This window comes from Sciurus vulgaris, assembly GCF_902686455.1.
Source record: "Sciurus vulgaris genome assembly, chromosome: 11".
NCBI lineage: Eukaryota > Metazoa > Chordata > Mammalia > Rodentia > Sciuridae > Sciurus > Sciurus vulgaris.
The window spans coordinates 797,173-814,573 of record NC_136472.1 but is presented as its reverse complement, the minus strand read 5'-3'; the positions used below and the strand labels follow the sequence as shown (position 1 = coordinate 814,573).

Here is a 17,401-nt window from a genome sequence, read left to right as displayed (position 1 = left end):
GACCCCAGCTCAGGCCACAGCTCGGAGCAAGGGCAAGTCCCCACGTCCTTGGGGAGTGGGTGATAATGGGGCTGCCGCCACTGTAGAATTTTCCAAGAAACATCAGGTCTTGATAAAGTGGAGGCTGAGATCCTGTTTGGCTGCAGCTGCTCAGCATGTCTGGACAAAGGTTTCACTCCTATACCTCAGCTTCTCACCTGAACGGGTTTGCTGGGCATGTAAGCACACCTGAGCCAGGCACAGTGGTAGAGCCTGTCATCCCAGTGACTTGGGAGGCTGAGGCAGGAGGATTCCAAGTTCAAGGCCAGCCTGGACAACCTAATGAGGCCCTCAGCATCTCAAAAGAAAATACAAAAGGACTGGGGATGCAGAGGTTGAACACCTTTGGATTCAATTTCTAATACCAATACCAAAAGAAAAGAAAAAGAAACAAAAATGAAGAAATAACCCAAACCAGGACACCCAGAAGCAGTCCAGAGTGACCTTCCACCACCAGCCTGAACACTTACTAGAATTCTATATGAAAGCCACGTTCTTCTTTTGCATTTTGGTTGTATGTGTGTACCCTGGGAATCAAGTCCAGGGCCTTGCACATGCTAAGCTCACATCCTACCACCAAACTGCACTGCAGTCCGAAACCACGCCCTTCAAAGCCACAGTCTGCTTAAGGTGAGCACATGACACCCACTGCTTCTGCCTTGGTGCAATATGTCCCCTCCAGGGCCAGGGCCGGGCTACAGGGCAGGCCTGACGGGGGCTCGGGGGAAGGCCTGGGCCCAGGCCAGGAGACTCAGTTCCTGTGAGACAGGGTGCTGTTCCCCCTGGGGAGGCCAGGCTGAAGCAGGGCTGGGCTGGGACACCAAGCCTGCAGTGGGAGCAGGGAGGGTCCTGCTGGTGGGCATCAAACCCAACCCAGGAGAGGAGGTGGGGAGCCAGGGAGCAGGCTGGACAACCCCAGTGGTGACTTGCTAGACCCTGAATCCCTTCCCAAGCTGAAAAAGGGTGCCAGGGAGGCCCCCAGCCCTGCCCTCCTCCTGGCCTTCAACCTCACCATTACCCTGACCTTTGCCCCAGCTCCAGCCCTGACACTTGGGGGTGCTGGCACATGCTGCTCTCTGCCCCGCCCCCAGGTGTTGCCCCAGAAGACAACCCTTCTCCCCGTGGGTTGGAGCAGCTCTCCAACGGGGCAGGAGTGCACACTGAGTCCACCACTGTCCCCCACTCAGCCCCACAGAGATGGCCCTGAGATGAACAGCCTCCAGGGCCCCTAATCCTGCTCCTGAGCTGAGAGGTCCTTGCCAGCAGAGCTGCTCAAAGCAGCTCAAACCTTGGGGGTCACCTCCCAGGAGGTGACCTTTCCTGTGGTCCCCCCAGTCCTATCCCTCAGAGGAGACCAAGTGAGGTGGGGTCTTCAGGTGGGCAGCCTGGTATCCCAGCAACACGAGGACTTCCTTGGGCAGTCCCTCAGGGGCAAGGACCTAGCATGTGGCACCTTTCAGGGTCCTGGGACCCAGTGGAGATTAGGGCTCACCCAGGAGCCACCCAGCACCCTGTGCTACTTGTCGGGGGAGACAGGGTGTCCAGTCTTCCCCCTGGACGATCCCCATCCTGGCCATACAGGTGTGTGCTGATGCTGCCACCAGGTATCCAAAGGGAAGGGCCCTGGAGGACCTGTCCCAGCCCCCAGAATGGCCCAGACACAGGAGGTGTTTGTGGGCAGCTGGAGGGTGTGTGTTCCCTCCCTGGGGGAGTGGGCGATAATGGGGCAGCCGCCGCTGCAGAATTTTCCGAGAAAGGTCAGGTCCTGATAAAGTGGAGGCTGAGATCCTGTTTGGCCACCGTGTGCCCGATCAGCAGTGGCATTTACAGCAGAGTGTGGGGCACGGGTGGCGCAACAGGGGCAGGGCTACCACCCCTACATAAGGCCAGTGGGGCTGGCACGCAGGTGCAGAGCTGGTGGCGGCAGGACTCTGGGAGCCCAGCAGAAGGGCCAGGTCAGCAGTTCCTCTCCAGTGGCCACACCATGGTGGGGCTCTGGCTGCTGCTGCTCCTGTCCTTCGGGGGAACCCTGCTCAGCACAGGTGAGTGGGGACACAACAGGCCATGCCGGAGGGCCCAGACCCTCCACAGGCCCCTGCACGTGGGTGCGTTCCCAGGTCTTCTCACCTGGCTGACTCTGCCCGGGGTGGGCTGACCCTGTAGGCACTGATGAATGGCAGCAGGAGGGGGCCAAGCCTGGAGGTGCTGCCTCCCCCTGAGGCCCACTTGCCCTGAGTCCTGTCCTCCTCCCCAGGGAGCTGGGCACAATGGCCAGGGAGGGTGCTGGAGCAGGGCAGAGGCCCCTCCGGCACAGCCCCTCCAGGAACGCGGGACCTGGAACACAGCTCCAGATCAACAGCCCGACACCAGCCCTCTCCCGACTGCGCCCTGCTCTCTGGGGCCTGAGGGGTAGCTGGAAGGTGGGAAGGGGCAGAGCCGCAAGCCTCCCAGCAGGGAAGCTCGTGACCTGGAGACCAGGCTCCATGGCCCTGATCACGCACAGGGCTGACCGCGCAGTGGGCCCTGTGCCTCAGTGTCCTCTTCTGTCAGCGTGGGGAGAAGCCCTGTGCACTGCCTTGGCCTCTGCTTGGTGTGACGCAGACCACGCTCCTCAGCAGTGGCCGGGAGCCCCGTGCAGCAGATAACAGCTAGACAGAGCCCACCCTTGGACCAAAGTCTGGGGCAGTGTGACCCCCCCACCCCCAAGCCTGCCCTGATCCCTTCTCCCAGGAGCCCCTCCCCAACCAGGCAGGCATCACTGTCACACTGGGGGCAGCGCTGAGCCCCTCAGTGAGGCCCCATGGGTTCAGTCACGTTGCTTGGGACCCCTGCCCACCCCGAACCCAGGACACCTGGTGGGAGGAGGTGGAGCCCAGCAGAGCTGGGTCTGGGGAGGGGAGGGAGGCGCGGGTCGGCCCTGGAGCCCACCCTCCCTCAACAGGTATGCTTTCCGTGCTGATTCTGTGCAGTCTGGGGGAAGTCAGGCAGCAGGTCAGTGGGACCTGAGGCTGAGGGAGGCCTGTGAGCCAGTCGGGTGGCCCAGGACAAGCAGGGGTGGCAGGCGGGGTCACCAAGCATGCCCAGGAACAGCGAGTGCTCCTGCAGCCCCGCAGCCTATCCAGGGCTCAGAACGCCTGGGGGCGGCAGACGAGCCACCCCAGAGGCCTTGGGTCTGGCGTCGGGTTGTCAGCAGGAAGGACAGAAAGTCCCGGGAAGGAGAGACCATGGCACTGACGGCCTTCTGAGCTTCCTCAAAGGGGAGTCCGGCAGGGTCAGCTTGGAGAGGCTGGCGCTAGGTGACAGGAGGGGTTGGCAGGAGAGTGGGGCTGCCGCAGGTGGGGCAAGCCCCTGGGGCGTGGTGGACACAAGAACAAGGGGCCCGGGACCTAGGAGCCATGGAGACGGTCACAGTCTGCGGTCAACGGGGGTGAGAACTGGGCCTGCGCCATCAGCACCACGCCAGGACAGCGCGGACCCAGATACCCCCGTCCACATGAAAGGAGGGTCTTGCCCAGGGTAGACTAGCCAAGGTTCGCACTCTCAGAGTGCTGGCCCTGGGGCATCCTGGAAGGAAAGGCCAAGGAGGGGTGGGTGAGGGCGGGCACGCTCCAGCCTGCGCCCAGCGTGGAGTCTCACTCACAGGGAAGGCAGGCACCCGCCACTGCGGCCAGCCGAAGACCATCTTTAGGGCAAGGGGCCTAGCCCAAGGGAGTCCACTCACAGCCCAGCTCCACTCATCCAGGCACCCACAGCTGGCACTCCTGCCAGCTGGCACCTCAGGACCCTTGCCCAGGCTGAGCGTGAGTTCCCAGGGCCTGACAGACTCCATGGCTAAGTGCCTCCTCGAGCCTCAGCCATGCAACCCCTTGGCCACCCGGCTCTGCTCCTGGGGACGCCCAGAGACACCCTCTGGCGGTGACAAGCAGCAATGGGAGGGACAGTGTCACCCTCCACAGCTTGGCAGGACTGGAAGAGGGACCCAGGTGGGGAATAGGAGGACCCCTGTGAGCTGTTTTGGGAGATGCACTGTGTACTTAGCTGGTCAGCGGGTGGGAGCCATGGCAAGATCTGGGCCCTGGAGCATCTGGACAGCCCAGCCAGCACTCAGATACCACCATGGCCCACAGCAGCCACAGGAGGTGTAGGTCAGGAGAGGAGGGAGATGTGTCAACCTGCCCCTGGACGAGGGAGGGTGGAGTGGGAGCCAGGAGGAGCACCCACAGGGAGGGGCACCCTCACAGCCTGCAGGAGCCAGGCTGGCCACCTTCCAACTTCCCTGCTCCATGGTCACTGTGACCCATGCTATTTGGGCATCTCCCTGGTCAGCTCCCAGTCCAGGACCCACCCAGGGGGCTGTCTTGGAGGCTGCCAAGGAGAAAAGAGGCAGGAAGATGGACGAGCTCAGAGCCCCAGCAGGGCAGTCTTGGCCCTTGCTCAGCCTCCCCACAAGGAGACCATGCAGCATGCTGTGAACAGCAGATTCAGCCAGGCAGGGGGCAGAGGGGGCAGAGGATACCCCGCTGTCTCCACCCTCATCAGCCGCCACCCAGCATGTCCCACGCCCACCCCTCCTGGCCTAGCCCACCAGCTCCAGCAGCCACCCCTGGAGCCCTCAGCTGCCCGGGAACCTCTGTGTCCCGTTCCCTTTGTCTGCAGACACCCGGGGGTGGGGTGGCCTACTTGTCTGGGCAGTGAGTGGGGAGGAGAGCCTGGCAGACAGGCCAGCAGGTGTCCTGGCCAGAGGGTGCCTGAGAGAGCCATGCTTGGGGCCACCCTGCCCTGAGGCCCAGCACTGGTTGGTTGCCCAGGGCTGCCCCACTGGCTACACTCCACTCCTGCCTCCCACAGGACAGTGAGTCCTCCTAGAAGTCCTGGACTACAGTGCTCAGTCCTCGTCAGAGGTCACCTCCTGAGAAGCAGCCCTCCCCGACTGGGCGCAGCCTGTCCCCACATAGCACAGGCTGGCCGCCCTGCCATCTGTCATGGCAGCCAGCAGTCTGGAGCACATGTGCACCACGCATGCGCACGCGTGTGCGTTGTCTCCTGCCCAGGACAGGTCCATGTGAGCACATCCTGCCCCGTGCACCTGGCTGGGTCATGGGCACAAAGCCGTCACTCCATGCAGGCTGAGCTCAAGGGAGTAGGTGAAGGACTGAGAAGCAGGGACAGAGGAAGGGACCAAGCTTGAGCAGGCTACCAGGAAGCCAGGCTCAGGTTGGCCCCTTGTCCTCCCCAGGACTGCTGTGCTGCCCACAAGCAGACTGCTGCCTTGGCCAGGAGGGCAGTGTCTGGGCAAAGCCAACGGGAAGGGAGGGAGGGGCAGCGCTGACCTCAGGGCACGGCACACTGGTCTGGGTGCCGCTTCCTTTGCCACCAGGCCTCTGCCCAGTGCGGACAGATCCAGAGTGCAGGCCAACTCACACACACACGCAGACTCCCAAGAGCACAGCCTGTGCAACAAGGCTCCCACGGAAGCACCAAGCCTCGGACGAGCCACTGCCCAGTCTGAAGTCATGGGCGGGTGCTCAGGGGAAGCTGCACACACAGCCCTCCCTGCCAAGAGCCCCTGGGTGAGCCAACTATAGGGGGGCTGAGCAGTGGCCTCCTGTCTTACAGATCCCACGACTGGAGATACAACAGACCCCAACGCTGAGGGCGGCCTACAGTCCTGTAAGGCCCGGGACAGTGGGTGGAGCCCAGCTCAGGGCCTACAGGCCAGGGAGACAGTGTCCACGGTGGGGGGAGGGGGGCTTCCCACACCCCCAGAAAGCCACCTCTCCCCGCGTGGGCTCCCAGGGTCTCGGCGGAGCTGCGGGGCTGCAGACGCCCTTCTCTCCGCAGCCCTGAACAAGGGCTGGTGCTCCACGTGGGGGGCTGGCCACTTCTCCACCTTCGACCACCATGCCTACGACTTCCTGGGGATCTGCAACTACATCTTTGTGGCCAGCTGCAAGGACGCCTCACCCACCTTCAGCGTCCAGCTGCGGCGAGGGGCAGATGGGAACATCTCTCGGATCATCGTGGAGCTAGGGTCCTCTGTGGTCACTGTGAATGAAGCGACGATCTCCATCAAGGACATCGGGTGAGCCCACTGAGTGAGGTTGGGGACCCTGACTGCAAGGATGTCGGGTGGGCCATGGGGCCAAGCTGGGAACCTGGGGGCAGACACTGACTGGTCTCATCACAGGGTGGTCAGCCTGCCCTACACTAGCAACGGGCTCCAGATCAGACCCTATGGCCAGAGTGTACAGCTGGTAGCCAAGCAGTTGGAGCTGGAGCTGGTGGTCATGTGGGGTCCGGACGCCCACCTCATGGTGAGGATTGAGGGCCTGGGCAGGAGCACAGGTACAAGGCTTGGGAGGGGCTGCCCTCCTTGGGCAGGGGTCCCAACCTGCTGTGACCCTAATTGGCAATACAGCCAGGCCCTTTCTGCCAAGCAGCACCGACCCCTAGCCAGTAACCTGGATTGGACCTGGGTTTTCTTGGAGGCTGTTTCCCCACTTGAAAATAAGGAGGACCTAGTGAGAGATGGAGCCCCCAAGGAGGAACAAGGTGGGGGAGGGTGCAGGCCTGGGCCCTCAGAGCAGGAGCGGGTGGCCTGGCCCACTGGACACGGAGCCCCTCCTGCACCCCGTGGGGCCCAGCAGTGCCCACCCTGCAGGTTCTGGTGGAGAGGAAGTACATGGGCCAGATGTGTGGGCTGTGTGGGAACTTCGACGGGAAGGCGGCCAACGAGTTTCTGAGCGAGGATGGTAGGTGGAGAGGGGCAAGCAGGGCTGTGGGGACCCAGGCCCACTGGGCCAGACCCCATGGTGCTGATCCTTGCCCCCTGCCCCAGGCAAACTCCTGGAGCCCCACGAGTATGCTGCACTCCAGAAGCTGGATGACCCCAATGAGATCTGCGCCTATGAGGCCGTCCCCAGGCCCCCTGTCCTGCAGGCCACACATGTATGTGAGGTGGCCAGGCCCTGGGGCCACGGTGGGGCCAACCATCAAGGGGTCTGATGGGATCTCAGGGCCAACAACCCACCTTCCAAGCCCCAGCCATGGTGTGGGAGGTGCCCTTGCCTGTATGACCCTGAGTGGCCCTCTGCCCAGGTCGGGATCTGCACCCAGCTGCTGACCCTGGTGTCCCCTGAGTGTGATGTGCCCAAGGAGCCGTTGGTGCTGAGCTGCCAGGCGGACATGGCCGCGTGTGCACAGCCGGGCCAGCAGAACTGCAGCTGTGGCACGCTGTCTGAGTACTCTCGCCGCTGCAGCATGGCTCACAAGCCGGTCCACAACTGGCGGCGCCCCAGCCTCTGCTGTGAGCCCCGGCCGGACGGGCAGGGGTGGGGGAGCCACAGGCAGGCCGCTCCTGGGTGGAGGCCAGGCTGCTGTGGCTGGGTGGGGCCTCTCACAGACCCCGTGCCTCTGCAGCCGTGGGCCAGTGCCCGGCCAACCAGGTGTACCAGGAGTGTGGCACAGCCTGCATCAGGACCTGCTCCAACCCACAGCACAGCTGCACCAGCTCCTGCACCTCGGGCTGCTTCTGCCCCGAAGGTGAGGCGGACGCCAGCTCCCACTGACCATGGCACCAGGGAGCTGAGCCCGACACTAGGGACGACCGAGCACAGGCTTTCTGCAGCTGGAGCCCCAGTGCCAGGGCCCCCTGCCCACCCCAAACCTCACCACTCCCACAGACCTAGGACTCCACAGCCACGTGTGCAGACCCACAGGAGAGTGAGCGGCGCCCATGGGGGGCTGAGAACTGCCGGGATAGGTAGACTTCGAGGTGGGCTGAGGCAGGGATGTATCCCTGAGACTTGCCAGGCAGGCCTCACCTGAGCTGCACCTGGCAAGGGACCAGTGGGTCTGTACAGGATGGCCAGGAAGGCGCACCCCAGCAGGAGGGTGGCAGGAGGCCAGTCCCGTCCAAGCCCAGGAAGTCCTTTGCTGGCAGGAATGGTACTCGATGACCTCTCCAACAACCACACCTGTGTGCCAGTCAGCCAGTGCCCCTGCATGCTCAACGGAGTGGTCTATGGCTCCGGGAAGGTCACAAGGGCCGCCTGCCAAAGCTGGTGAGTACTGGGGGTGAGGGGCTCTGGCGGCGGGGGGGGGGGGGGCCTGCTGGCCTGGAACACTGGGGACAGACACAGTTTACCAGGGTCACCCTGTGGCTCCCCTAGCCAGTGCACCATGGGCCGCTGGACATGCACAGGGCAGCCATGTCCAGGTCACTGCTCCCTGGAAGGCGGTTCCTTTGTCACCACCTTCGACGCCAGGCCCTACCGCTTCCACGGCACCTGCACCTACATCCTCCTCCAGGTAGGATGGGCTCCGGGGTGGTAGAGGGGCGGCCCTGCCCCCACGGCACCTGAGCGGCCTGCCCCCACAGAGTCCCCTGCTTCCCGACGAGGGCACCCTCATGGCCACGTATGACAAGTCAGGCTACTCACACTCAGAGACGTCCCTGGTCGCCATCGTCTACCTGTCCAGGCAGGTAGGCTGCCCCGAGCTGGGCTGCGCCCACTTCCTGCCTGCTCCTGGCCCACCCTGATGCTGGCCACCCTCCCTCCAGGACAAGATCGTGATCTCTGAGGACGAGGTGACCAGCAATGGAGACACCAAGTGGCTCCCCTATCAGACCCGTATGTCCCTGCCCGGCTGGGGCCTCGTGGGCCACGCCTCTGTGGGGAGGCCCCGCGGCCTGCTGAGCACCCACCCTTGCAGGCAACATCACCATCTTCAGACAGACGTCCACCCACGTCCAGATGGCCACCACCTTCGGGCTGGAGCTGGTGGTCCAGCAGCAGCCCATCTTCCAGGCGTACATCACCATTGGGCCGCACTTCAGAGGCCAGACCAGAGGTGAGCCGCTACCTGCCTCAGCAGGGGAGGACCCAAGAGAGGCCGGTACTGGCCCTCCACATGCAGGGAGCCCACAGGGGTGTGGCCACCTGAGGCCAGTGGCCTCCCACAGGGGCACAGCGGGAGACAGTGGGGTGCCTGGGGCGCAGAAGCGGCAGGCGGGCTCGGCCCTCGCGGTCTGCTGCGCAGGGCTCTGCGCAGAAGCGGCAGGCGGGCTCGGCCCTTGTGGTCTGCTGCACAGGGCTCTGTGGCAACTTCAACGGGGACACGGCCGACGAGTTCACAAGCAGCGCGGGCATCAGTGAGGGCACTGCTGCGCTCTTTGTGGACTCCTGGCGGGCAGGGAACTGCCCAGCTGCCCTGGAACGGGAGATCGACCCCTGCTCCATGAGCCAGCTCAACAGTGAGTCTCCCTGCCCTGCCTCCCAGGCCTGGGGCTGGGGAGGGGACAGGAGACCCACCGCCAGTCTGTCACCCCCAGAGGTGTGCGCAGAGACCCACTGCTCGGTGCTGCTGAAGAAGGGCAGTGTGTTTGAGAGGTGCCATGCCGTGGTGGACCCCAAGCCCTTCTACAAGGTGGGCTGCACGCACTTGGGGGCCCTGGGGGAGGCCACAGCAGCAGAGGCAGTCCTGGGCACCTGGGACCACGGCCCAGGGAAAGGAGGTGCCCATGGCCTGCTTGGCTGGCTCTTGCCTGCAGAGGTGCGTGTACCAGGCCTGCAACTACGAGGAGACCTTTCCGCACATCTGTGCAGCCCTGGGTGCCTACGCGCAGGCCTGCTCCTCCCAGGCCGTGCCACTCTGGGGCTGGAGGGACAGCATGTACAACTGCAGTGAGTGCCGAGGCCGGGCAGGGGCCGTGTGGGGTCCCAGGAAGGGAGTCACGGTGCGGTCCCTATGACATGGGGGTCCCGGGGCCCATTTCTGTCTGGCCACCCCACTGGGTGTGGGCAGCGTGGCCCAGGCCATGGCCTGGCCATCGTGGAGGGCCTGACCCCAGCTCCCTGCAGCTGTCCCTTGCACTGGCAACCGCACCTTCAGCCAGGACAGCCACGCCTGTGACCGCACCTGCCTGTCCCTGTCCAACCGTGAGGCCGAGTGCCACACCAGCGCGGTGCCTGTGGACGGCTGCAACTGCCCCGAGGGCACCTACTTGGACCACAGGAACGAGTGTGTGCGCGAGGCCCAGTGCCCCTGCCTGCTGGAAAGGCACAAGTTCGTCCTGGCTGGCCAGGCCACCACGGTCAACGGCATCCTCTGGTGCGGGCTGGGTCTGGTGGGCGGGGGGGAGCACACCAGGCCCAGGCTCATGCAGCCTCCTGTGGCCTCTCTCATGCAGCTACTGCACCAACGGACGGCTGAGCTGCCCGGGGCAGCCACAGGTGCTCTTGGGTAGGTACAGGGGCAGAAGCCAGCCAAAAGGGGACCTAGAGGTGCCCGGCCTCCCTCCCCCGAGGCCACCTGACCCCGCCCTCCTCCCCTGCAGCTTCCTGCCCAGCCCCCAAGATATTCCAGTCCTGCAGCCAGTCCTCAGAGGACAAGTTTGGGGCTGCATGTGCACCCACCTGCCAGAGACTGGCCACCGGCATCGCCTGCGTAAGGGGCACGGAGAAGCAGTTGGGGCCTAGAGAGGGTTTCCACAGGCCCCGGGGGCTGCCCTATCCCCACTCCCTCTCCATTGGCCCCAGCTGTGGATGTGGGCTGGGGATCAGGAGGTCAAGAGCAACGCTGTGGCCAGGCAGCTGGAGGGGTGTGCTCATCTGCAGGGCTCTGTGGAGGTAGGGCCAGCTTGGGGTGCAAGCAGGGTCCAGGGCAGGGTGGCCTGAGGCAGGCCGCACAGACCCTCCCCTTAGAGAGAGGTGGCTCCACCAAGGACCCAGAGCAGGATCCATGGGAGGGCCTGGGAGCAACACCAGGGCTGGGCAGCAGGCTGGACTCCCTCCAGGGGACACCAACCCATCTCCCCACCAGGTTCCCACCAAGTGCGAGGCTGGCTGCGTCTGTCCTGAGGGGTTCTATGAGAATACCAACGGGCAGTGCGTGCCCCCAGAGCAGTGCCCCTGTGATTTTGCAGGCGCCTCCTACCCCGGGGGTGCTGAGCTCCGCACCGACTGCAAGAACTGGTAAGCCACACCTCACCCAGAGCCCAGGACCCCTGGACCATCTGCAGTCAGGGGCACCCAGGGCAGGGGTGCCTATGAGTGGGATGCCAGAGGTGGGGTCCCCAGAGGCAGGGCGCCCAGGGCCTCCAGGAACCCCTGGGACCACACAAGTGGGAAGAGGGTTGCCCCAGCACTCCACCACCCTCTCCACAGCACCTGCTCACAGGGAAGGTGGACCTGCCAGCAGAGTGCCCACTGCCCATCCACCTGCACCCTCTATGGGGAGGGCCACATAGTCACTTTTGACGGGCGGCGCTTCATCTTTGACGGCAACTGCGAGTACACTCTGGCCACGGTAACTCCTGGGGCCCCGGGAGCCTGCTGCAAGGGCTGGGCACCCAGAGCTCCCCCTCAGCACCCGCTCCCTGCAGGATGACTGCGGTGGCAGCAACCCCCAGCCCAGCTTCAAGATCCTGACGGAGAACGTCATCTGCGGGAAATCAGGGGTGACCTGCTCCCGAGCCATCCAGATCCTCCTAGGCGTGAGCAGTGGGGACCCCTCCCAGGGCAGGAGAGGGCTGGGACCCCATCACACAGTTGGGCCCTCACTGCCCAGGTCCCCAGGTCCCACCTTTGTCATGCAACCCTCCCTGCCCACCCCCTCCTCGCCTGTATGCCCGGGAGGGAGGTGGTGGTGCCCACTGCCTCCGGAGACTGTTCACTAGGTGGGCATCTTCGTGTTCTGCACTAGTGGCAGATGACGGCCACCTGCTTCCAGGGCATTGCCTGGGCAGAGGGGAGGGTGTCCTCCAGGGAGCCAATCCTGTTTCCACATGCACTGGAGCCTTCTGCCTGGAGCTGACTCCCAGCAGCTGCCCCTGCACGTGTCCTTGATGGACACAGTCAGCCTTGCCCTAGATGACTCAGTCTTGGGGCAGCCCCAGGTACCACAGAGGCCATCCAGCGGGTGGCCAGTGACAGCTGCTCCACAGGGCCTGACTATCACGATGGCAGACAGAAACTACACTGTCAGTGGGGAGAACTCCCAGGTGCACCTGCGGGTGAAGCCCAGCTCCTTGAACCTGGTTCTGGATGTGGGCATCCCCGGCCGCTTCAACATGACGCTTGTCTGGAACAAGCACATGAGCATCTCCATCACGATCCATCGTGCCTCCCAGGTACCTGCCGCACTTGCCAGGCACACCCTGGTCAAGGCCAGAGCCCCTCTGGTCTTGGGGTGGGGTGGACCAGAAAGCCCACCTGCTCCCCACCTGACACCAAGCCCCACAGGACGCCCTCTGTGGCTTGTGTGGCAACTGCAATGGGAACATGAAGGACGACTTTGAGACCCGCAGCCAGTACGTGGCATCCAGCGAGCTGGAGTTTGTGAATTCATGGAAGGAAAGCCCGCTGTGCGGGGACACGAGCTACGTGGAGGACCCCTGCAGCCTCAACGCCTTCCTCCGCCCCTGGGCCGAGCGCAAGTGCAGCATCATCAACAGTCAGACCTTTGCCACCTGCCACAGCAAGGTGGGCCGGGAGGGCAGGGCACAGTGAGGCGCGGAGAGGGTGCGGCCCACCAGAGCAGGAGCCCTCCGCAGTGGTGCAACTCCGCAGGGTGCTTTGTAGCGCCCAGGCCTCTGCCCTCCAGAATAGAGTGGTGTCCCTCGCCAGTGCCAGCCAAAAGCCCACCCTGTAGCACCTGGTCAGGAGACCTGGAGCTGCCCGGGGGAGATCCCTGGACACCCAGGTTCTCAGGCTCAACGAGCACTGAGAGAAGGGTGCCCCGTGGACGCTGGAGGCAGGGGCACAGGCACGGGGGTGGGTCGGGGGACCTGTGAGCCACACCAGGCCATGGGTGGTCTCTGGGAGCAGGAACACCCCTCAGAATCCTCCCTGGTGGCCTTGGTGAGCCCCAGCAGCACTGGCTGCAGGAGTAGCAGCAGCTGAGGGCAGACCCACAGAGAGCAGTGGCCAGGCCTGGGGCCTGGGGTCGCAGCTGCAGACCCTGGCCTGCACTGCCCTGCAGGTGTACCGCATGCCTTACTATGAGGCCTGCGTGCGCGATGCCTGCGGCTGCAACAAGGGCGGGGACTGCGAGTGTCTGTGTGACGCGGTGGCTGCCTACGCCAAGGCCTGCCTGGACAAGGGCGTGTGCGTGGACTGGAGGACCCCGGACTTCTGCCGTGAGTGCCCTGCCCGCCGACCACTTGGCCCAAGAGCCTGAGCCCTGCAGGGCGTGCTGGCCCAAGACCCTGCCAGCAGAACCCAAACCTCCCGAGCCAACTGACCGCACCCTTCCTCCCAGCCATCTACTGCGACTTCTACAACAACCACGCGCAGGCAGGCGACGGCGAGTTCCAGTACACGCCGGAGGCCAACTGCACATGGCACTACCAGCCCTGCCTCTGCCCTGGCCACCTGGACAGCTTCCCAGACACCAACGTCGAAGGTGGGGCGGGAGCACACGCGCCTCTTCCTCGCGTGTGTGTGCACACTCACACACACACCCACTACACCCACCGCCACTGTCAGACACCACCCTCCCTCACCCACATGCTCCTCCCTTCCACCTGGCCTTTCACGCTCTCACAAACTGACCCCACACAGGCTCACTCAGCAATGCCCAGGCCCAGAGCTGGGTGAGGGACAGGGTCTTACACAAAACTGCCCTGACCTCCGTTTCTGGCCAGGGGGAGATATCTGAAAACCAGGCAAGGGAGCAAGACACATGGCAGAGGACAAGATGGGAAGGGCCCAGGGCCACTGCAGCCAGGGCCAGAACAAGGAGAGGGGGCCACCAGAACAGAGCCCTGGGTGCCCAGGAAGGGGCTTCAGAGCTGGAAGTGAGGAGAAGAGGCGGGGGCCGTGGGGACTTGAGCACAGGTGGCCCGGCTGGAGGCAGAGCACTGGGTACAAGTTGGTGCTGACCTGTCCCTTCCTTGCCATAGGCTGCTACAACTGCTCCCAGGATGAGTACTTCGACCACAGCGAGGGGACCTGTGTGCCCTGCAGTAAGTCTAGCCCCAGAGCCCCACTCCTCAGGGCCCTGCCCCTTGAGGTACTGAGACTCCCAGAGACAGGCAGCGAGGCTGCAGGAGGCAGAGACAGAGAAACGGCACTAGACTCCTCTGGCCTCCTGCCTCTCCCATAGCCCACCCACTCAGAGCAGGCCCCCCAGGTCTGCCAGGGTACTGGGGAGCACAGTGGGACTCTTCCTGGGAACCTAGCTCTAGACAGTGAAAGGCAGCAGCTGGCAGCTCACCTCTCTACACCAGGCTGAGAACAGAGGAGGGGAGGAGAGGAGACAGGGAAGGAGGGCAGGCAGGCCAGCCCCGGCCACAGGAGCACACGGCTCTGCCTGGGCACGCTCAGGACCCCTGGGTGAGGGCTGGGGGCTGCATGAGCAGTGGTGTCTGACCATACCCTCCTCTTACAGTGCCGCCCAACACAACCCTGCCGCTGCTGCCCACCACAGGTGACTGCACACTCCAACTGCCACAGGACACAGGCTTGCCGGCCAGGGCACTTCCTGCCCCCCTCCAACTAGGCCAGCAGGGAAGGGGCAGGGAACACACCTGTGCACCCCAGATCCAAGGCGGGAGGGTGCACAAAGCTTACCTCCCACGGCCCTGCCCACTCAGCCTTTGCTGGACTGGCCACTGAGCACAGAGCAAGGCCTCAATAGTAAGTCCCTCACAGAAGGCCCCACACAGGGCCCATGCGGCCCTCAGAGGCCTCAGACATCCCCAGGCCTCCCACCCCATTCCTCCAGCCCAGGAGCTGCAAGGCTGGGTGGCAGAAGAAGACAGGACTCGAGGGCATGTGTTCTGCCCCTGCCCGTGCATGAGGTCAGGTTGTCCCACACAGGTTCACCACCCACAGAAGTCCAGCCCAGCACAGGGAACTTCAGCACCACCAGCCCTGGGCCCACCTTCCCACCCACAGCCCCTGCCTCCACTGAGGACTGGACACTCTTGACCACATGGATGCCATCTCTAGTCTCCTCGGGCGGTAACATGGACGGGACACTGGAATACCTTAGCGGGTGTGGGGCAGGGGCACCATCTGCATCCTGCCACCAACACAGCAGACCTCTAATGCCAGGGATTTTGAGAGCACAGGGCATTTGTCCACTCATCTGACCAAAAGTGGGCAGAGGGATGGCCCCACATGAGCCTTGGGTCACTGGCATGGCCTCAAGACCATCATGGCCAGAAGAGCCATGAGAGCCAGGCCACGAGAGGCAAGATGCCAGCATTTCCCCCAGGGAGACCCTACGAGCAATTCTGGCTCATAGGCACGCAGCAGGGACTCAGGCACAAGCCTGTGGGATGCGTGTGGGAACACAAGGTGACCCTCCATGGCTGTCCTTTGCAAAATCACCTTAAATGACAGCAGCTACCTCTAACCCCTTACAGCCACATGGAGGTCAACAGCCACAGGACTGACAGTGACCCAGGCCATAACCCAGTCCATAGCATCCTCCGCAAACCCAGGCACGAAGTCCACAGCTCAGTCCACAGCAAGAACCACAAAGGCCCCAATAAGTTCAGTGACAGAAACACTCCTCAGCCAAGGTGAGTGGCAGCCCATGGAGGCCAGGGTGCCCACCCTCAGGAGCCACTGTGTGGCTAGGGTGCCAAGGCTGAGGCAGCATCTCCCAGAACCAGTGGGAAGCAGAGCACAGGAAGGAGGACATAATCAGGGGAAGAGGGGACAGGGCCAGAAGGACCAGAGAGGCTGGGCAGCGGGGACAGACACCAGAAGAGGGGACAGGGCAGAAGGACCAGAGAGGCTGGGCAGCAGGGACAGACAACAGGAGAGGGGACAGGGCAGAAGGACCAGAGAGGCTGGGCAGTGGGGACAGACACCAGGAGAGGGGACAGGGCAGAAGGACCAGAGAGGCTGGGCAGTGGGGACAGACACCAGGAGAGGGGACAGGGCAGAAGGACCAGAGAGGCTGGGCAGCGGGGACAGACACCAGGAGAGGGGACAGGGCAGAAGGACCAGAGAGGCTGGGGCAGTGGGGACAGACACCAGGAGAGGGGACAGGGCAGAAGGACCAGAGAGGCTGGGCAGTGGGGACAGACACCAGGAGAGGGGACAGGGCAGAAGGACCAGAGAGGCTGGGGCAGCAGGGACAGACACCAGGAGAGGGGACAGGGCCAGAAGGACCCCACAGGCTAGGGCAGCAGGGACAGATAGCAGGGAAGAGGCCACAATACAAGGGATTCACAGGGAGCCAGCACCCACACGTTGCAGCCAAATGTTCCATGGCAACACAGTTCCCCAGACACACAGGGGTGATCATAGGCAGTTGCTATAGGGACAGACACACAAGGCAAATCCCAACAGCAATGACAGAAGGCCACGCAGGATGGAGGACAGGGCATCTAGGAGGGGAGGTGGGGACTGCACTGTAATACATGCCCTGGTTCCACAGAGACAGCAACGCACCAGGAAATGCTCAGTACAACCACAGGAACGGAGACGAGCCACAAAGGACCACCTGCCACCCTCAGGTCAACAACATTCACGCGGCATGCACTGCAAGGCACTGGACGGTCAACAGCACCCAAAACCACTCTACAAACACCAAACACTGCACCCTCCACCAAGCCTCCAGAAAACACGGTCAACACACATCACACTTCCACCATGTCTCCTTCCACTGCTCCCACATCAAGGGCACTAACAGGAACATCGCTCCAGGCAACCACAAATGCACACACAGAAAGGCCCATAAGCCACACCTCCTCAGTTGCTCAGAGCAGTCAACACCCATGGTCCACTCAGGCCTCAAGCACCAAGACGCCCTCCACCACTGCCCAGAGCTCAGCTCCACAAACAGGAACGACCCTCTGGACCACCACTGCCTTTATAACTCCGGTGAAGCCACAGACTTCGATGATGTCTCTGGTTCCCACACGGGAAACCTCTGCGCTGACAACGACTTCTGAGAACCGCAGCACGCCATCCAGCACAGCAGGACACTGGGCAACCTCCATTCAAAAACCAACGATCACCAGTCTCTTTACCACAACAGGCGAAGCCACAGGACCCACAACCACACCAATGATGACCACGACCAACACTACCTCCACCCAAGCACACAGCTCTGTAACTACAGCCAGCACCTCCCCTCTCCCCGAGTCACACACTTTCTCCTCACCACACCAGCCATCCACATCTCCTGTGGCCACCACCATCGTGGGAACGGAGAGCCCTCAGGTCCAAACCTCCAAGGCCACTCAGAGCACTCCACAAACACCTTGGTCCTCTCAGTCTTCACACACCACGTCTGCCTCCACCACTGCCCACGCTTCACTTTCCCCCACAGGAACGTCCCTCAGATCCACCACTACCATTTCAACTCTATCTGCGCCTCAGACCTCACTGACCAC

The 17,401-nt window shown here is 63.4% G+C and overlaps 1 protein-coding gene across 1 annotated transcript; it reads left to right on the top strand.

Annotated features, from left to right (window-relative positions):
- Positions 1-1,469: 1,469 nt before the first annotated feature.
- On the top strand, positions 1,470-17,397 carry LOC306638611 (mucin-6-like; the record flags this gene model as incomplete). The annotated part of the gene is made up of 31 exons (XM_079101806.1): positions 1,470-2,081; positions 5,656-6,121; positions 6,227-6,353; positions 6,701-6,791; positions 6,878-6,987; positions 7,138-7,345; positions 7,459-7,581; positions 7,982-8,102; positions 8,211-8,349; positions 8,420-8,524; positions 8,603-8,672; positions 8,755-8,892; positions 9,134-9,295; positions 9,374-9,468; positions 9,593-9,725; positions 9,903-10,152; positions 10,232-10,284; positions 10,379-10,488; positions 10,864-11,015; positions 11,208-11,349; positions 11,426-11,536; positions 11,987-12,172; positions 12,285-12,524; positions 13,024-13,180; positions 13,303-13,446; positions 13,946-14,008; positions 14,434-14,472; positions 14,865-15,008; positions 15,416-15,574; positions 16,441-17,228; positions 17,338-17,397. Exons 1-31 carry the CDS (start codon positions 1,484-1,486, stop codon positions 17,395-17,397), a joined length of 5,484 nt encoding a protein of 1,827 aa, XP_078957932.1. The 5' UTR covers positions 1,470-1,483.
- Between the last annotated feature and the right edge of the window lie 4 nt (positions 17,398-17,401).